Below are 5000 nucleotides of genomic sequence, written 5' to 3'. Positions count from 1 at the left end.
ACCTCAAGTCGGAAAGACGTAGAAAGACGGAAATTAAACATATATTGCCTTTGTCACAGGGAAATAAACTTTGAATCAAGTTAGTATATATATATATATATATATATATATATATATATATATATATATATATATATATATATATATATATAAAATCATTTACCTATTTATTTATTCTATTTATCAATTTCATAATTTATTTTTAAAAAAACCCCAAACAAATAAAACAAAACAAAATTAAACAAAAAGAAAAAAAACAAAACAAAAAACCCCCCAAAAGATTAAAAAAAAACCAATCCTCACCCCCCCCAAAAAAAAAAACAAACAAACAAAACAAAAAAAAAAAAACAAGAAAAAAACAAAAAAAAACAAAAAAAAACAAACAAACAAAAAACATTGAAAAAAACATTAAATTTAGCAATGCCTAATTTCTTTTTCACACTATTAATAAACAAGACCAAGAGTTAAAACAAACCACATGGACTCTATTTATGACTATCCACCTCAAAACAGTATTATGTCGGGTTGGTTAAGATGCTAGACAATTATAGGCATTATAGTTGGGTAACGTTTATGCTTCATTGAGGAGTATGAATATGATTTCTTTAATTGACATATATAAATTTCACATTTTTGAACATCAATTATAAAATCCATTTTGTTACTTGGATTGCCCCAACATATAACCGTTTTGAGTGATGGTCACACGAAAGGGGGAAAAAGCAAAGATACAAGATACTGTAGAGCTAAAAATTGTCCTCAAGGAGATGTCAACACGATACATAAGGTCGCGTGTCAACAGAGATGTTAACACGATGCTTTAGGCCGCGTGTCCACAATAAACGACCAGTTTTATTGTGCGGTAGGCAAAATCTGGTCGGATCGTTTCTTGTAACCCGTGGCCACCGAGACAGAAACGACACGACCCGTTTTTTGGCAACTTTAGTGGTAGAAGTAGTAGTAGTGGCAATAGTGGTGGTGGTGGTGGTGATGGCTGTTGTGTTGGTAGACGTAGTATTAGTAGAGGTAGTATGCAGTAGTAGTAGTACTAGTATTAGTATTAGTATTAGTAGTACTAGTAGTAGTAGTAGTAGTAGTAGTAGTAGTAGTAGTAGTAATAGTAATAGTAGCAGTGATAGAAGTAATACTGATAACAATAATAATGATGATGATGATAATGATGATGATGATGATGATGATGGTGATGATGATGATGATGATGATGATGATGATGATGATGATGATGATGATAATGATGATGATGATGATGATAAGGCCTCCAAGAGAGGTGTCATCTGCAAACGTTATTAAAGGTACACTCAGGTTTTGACTTATACAGCCAGTCGTGTATATCGTGAACAATACAGGGGACAATACACAATCTTGAGGTGCACCAATAGTTATAGTTATACAGGAAAACACGTTTTGTCCTAATAGAACATACTGTGCTCTCTTCGTAAAAAAAAAATCAAGCACCCAAGCAATTATATACTTGTTTAAATTCAGACTGGTCAATTTTTGAACAACCAACTGAGGTTGCATTGTATTGAACGCTGAAGAAAAATCTGCAAAAAGCAATCTGCAATACGAGACAAATTCTCTTTGTAAGCAGCAGAAATCTAAGATACCACCTGACAAGACTCGAATAGAAGAAGTACGTACCTGATCAATATTTTTTGCCGTTTTGGAGTTGAGTAACAACCTGACAGATCTCCGTGGTCTCTTGCCTTGACGGACCACCGTGATGAGGCGGGGGACCACGAAACTCCTCATGTATTCCTCGTACGTAGCCCGCTCTGTGGGGGACATCTCGCTCTTTGGAAATTAGGGGAATAATGATTACCGTTAGAGTAGTCGCACTATGAGCAGCATTCATTATCACAAAGACCACCTCTACCCCCACGATATCAGCAGCACAGCAGCACCACCACCGTCCATTATCATCATCATCATCATCATCATCATCATCATCATCATCATCATCATCATCATCATCATCATCATCATCATCATCATCATCATCATCGTCGTTGTCGTCATCATCATCTTTATTGAACGTCCCAAGTTTCAGATTTGACTATTGACCACATCTTAAATTATAAAAAAAAAATTGAAGGAAAAACAATTATGGCCAAAATAAAAACAAAATTAAAAAACAAAAACAAAAGGTTTTGTCAATGTAGGCAATACCTTCAATCGAAAAGCATAACATTGAGACTAGATGGCTCTCCTTGGGGAAAAGGTTGGGTGAGCTCAGAACAATGGTGGAGAGAATGTGCTTTTATTGATCCCAATGTAGCAACTATGGTAAGTTTACGTGTTTACAATGCTTTTACATGAAGTAAAAGGGTTGCAACAACAACCTGCTGATGACACACACACAAAAAGGAGAGTCCTCTCCCTTTTTCCTTTTTTGTAACCGTTGTTAGTAAAAATGCAATTCCAGTGCATAGATTTGACGTAAGATATACCAGTAGAGTTTTTTTCTATTTATATATTTTATCTCCATGTTTATTGATGGGAACCGATAACATTAGGTTAATTTTTTAAAAAAATGAAAACTCTAAAAGAAAACAAATAAGCATTTATATAGTGCTTAGCGTAATGACCGATGAGCATTACAAATTTTTTTATTCTGATGTTGAAACAGTGTGCATGGAAGCAGACAAGCCGTCTGGTAGGCGTTTGTACAGTTTTCAGACGAATAAAAACATCAATGCTACATTACATGAGGGAACCTCCGAATTCACAGTCAATGTTCTATAGGATGAGCAGTAGTTATCAATCTGCCTTTCCCAATTGCATACTGATAAAGTACCAAATCGCTGGCTCAAACCCTAGGCCGGGGTTGGCGTGTGTTGTGAGTCCCAGAGCGTCTATACCATCGCTACACAAATTTATGAATGAAAACTTCAGATGCAGAGCCGTGAAGTTGTTAGAACTAAACAAAACTTAGGTAAGTGACGAAATTATGAAATAATAAATGAAATAAATATATTATTGATTAAAAGAGACTGCAATAACAATGGAGGGGAAAAAGCGAAAACTAACCTTGGAAGATTTTAGCCTTCCAGAAGAGGGTCTTTTATCCTCTCCATTCTGTATGTGACTATTTGAGGACAAGGTCCTTGACTCCTTTTCGTATTGCTGTTGTCGTTGTTGCTTCAGGTATAACTGCTGAAGCTGGGAGTGATTCAGCTTCCGCTGGCTACAAGAGCCATTGACAAGACTGTCTCTGTTCCAAACAGGCGATTCATTCCGAGAATAGTCCAATGACCGAAAGACATCTGTCGAGGCACACACGTAGCTCTCCCCTTCTTCCAACTGATCGAGAGAGTCGATGCGTTTGGCGCCATCTGCCGTGAAGATGTGACGTACTCCACAAGGCATTACCTTTTTGTCGCAGAGCGGAGACATTGTCAAGGAATTGAGAAGACTCTCGAAATTCCGAAACCTCTGCGTGGACACGGCCATGATCATTCCTTTGAAGAAACGATCTCCGTTTCGATAAAACCTGACTTTTCTCGCCCGTTGTTCCTCTGCCATTCTGGCCAAGGAGAAACTGGGTCGATTGTGCTGGTTATTTCCAGAACCAACTGACTTGCGCCTGAGCTTGATGGAACCTATATCATGTGGAGTGACCTCAGCAGCGGGATGGGACGCTAGAGCTGGTTCCCCCACGCCAAATACTCTGTTGAGAGAAACCAAACTCTGACGACGTAAAGCAAAATCTATAAGAAAGTTGTTAGTAAGAGACACACGTCTATCATCCATAGTTGGAATAGAGATCTCGGATTATTTTTTCCTATAGAATATTGTTATGATCCTTCCTTTTGAATATTGCTATAAGACACTTTCATTTCGTGTTTTTCAACTTCAAATTATAGATACCATGCTCTCTTAGTGTTTTCATACATTTCCACAGAGTAACATTTAGTATATAATAACAGTACATTATGAAAAACAAATTCGTTTTCTTTGAACACGGAATATTGTTTGATACTTAAGATCGAACAAAAATGAAGACGAAGAATATATTCGTTATTTGTAACATAGGAAACTTGAGGGTGTGACAGTCAAAACCCGCTAAGTCGCATTTTCAACTTCAGAGAAAACGACCATTGTCATATTTTAGTGACTTAAAGAGCAAAATACTCGTCTTGTTCTCCTCATAGAACAATACTGTCAGAATACTGATTGTTTGAGAGTATAAACTCGTTTCCTATCTGGATGGGACTTATCAGATTTTGCAAATAACCGCCTCACTTTAAACGTTGTAATCATCGTCATAATATCTGATCTCAGAACTCCACTAGAACACCTTTGGCCCCAGGGTCAGGTCAAACTAAAGTTATTGATTGTCTTAGTCTAGAATACACGACTGTGTTGACTACTCTGCTGTTGTTGTCTTAAAAAAAATAAAACAACACATTTTTGTCAATTTTGCAGGAAATCTTTTACTCCAAATACCATTTCAATCGATGGAAAACAGAACGTACAGGTTTTCTGACCAAAATTCTAAAATAATATGTTTCAGCACAGACAGTTTCGTACGGCAGTGCTGAATCAATCTCACCCCCCCCCCTCCCAGACTATCACAATTTTTTCACGTCTCAAAACCCTCTATCGATTCCAGGTTTAAATTATATCAATCACGAAATCTTACATAGGCCAATAAAAACATTTGCCAACTCACTGGAATATATATAACATAAATTATTACTACACGAATCTCAATGCCCAATTACACATCATTTATTTACAAAGTGAAAACGCTACCCAAATATGTGACGCATTCTGACATTAACAAAAGACTCGTCCTCCCGAAAGGAAACACCAGAAGATTGCGATTAAGAGACGATAGGCATATTTAGATAGACAAAAGTAAAAATTGATTAATTCGTTGTATAAATAAATTAATCGCAAAACACCACAGAACGGTAAATGTAGATTCAACATTACCTTGGCATGTCATTATCTTGGCGCCAATTTGACAACCA

The 5000-nt window shown here is 36.6% G+C and overlaps 1 protein-coding gene across 5 annotated transcripts in view; it reads right to left on the bottom strand.

Annotated features, from left to right (window-relative positions):
* The window catches only part of LOC144971416 (serine/threonine-protein kinase DCLK2-like), a 62577-nt gene that overhangs the window by 22298 nt on the left and 35279 nt on the right, over positions 1 to 5000 (bottom strand). For 4 of the 5 annotated variants that reach the window (XM_078912284.1, XM_078912285.1, XM_078912287.1 and 1 more), the window contains 3 exons: positions 3052 to 3691; positions 1663 to 1815; positions 1 to 2 (listed from right to left, as the gene is read on the bottom strand). The exon at positions 1 to 2 is cut by the window's left edge and continues 76 nt beyond it. In XM_078912284.1, the coding sequence (XP_078768410.1) occupies positions 1 to 2; positions 1663 to 1815; positions 3052 to 3691 (795 nt within the window). Of the gene's footprint in view, positions 3 to 1662; positions 1816 to 3051; positions 4409 to 5000 lie in introns of all 5 variants that reach the window. The other variant, XM_078912283.1, reaches the window with a different exon arrangement.

Source organism: Berghia stephanieae, chromosome 4 (assembly GCF_034508935.2).
Source record: "Berghia stephanieae isolate SIO BIC M18660-M18661 chromosome 4, UCSD_Bste_1.3, whole genome shotgun sequence".
In the NCBI taxonomy this organism is placed as follows: Eukaryota; Metazoa; Mollusca; class Gastropoda; order Nudibranchia; family Aeolidiidae; genus Berghia; species Berghia stephanieae.
This window is presented reverse-complemented; position numbering and strand designations above follow the sequence as displayed.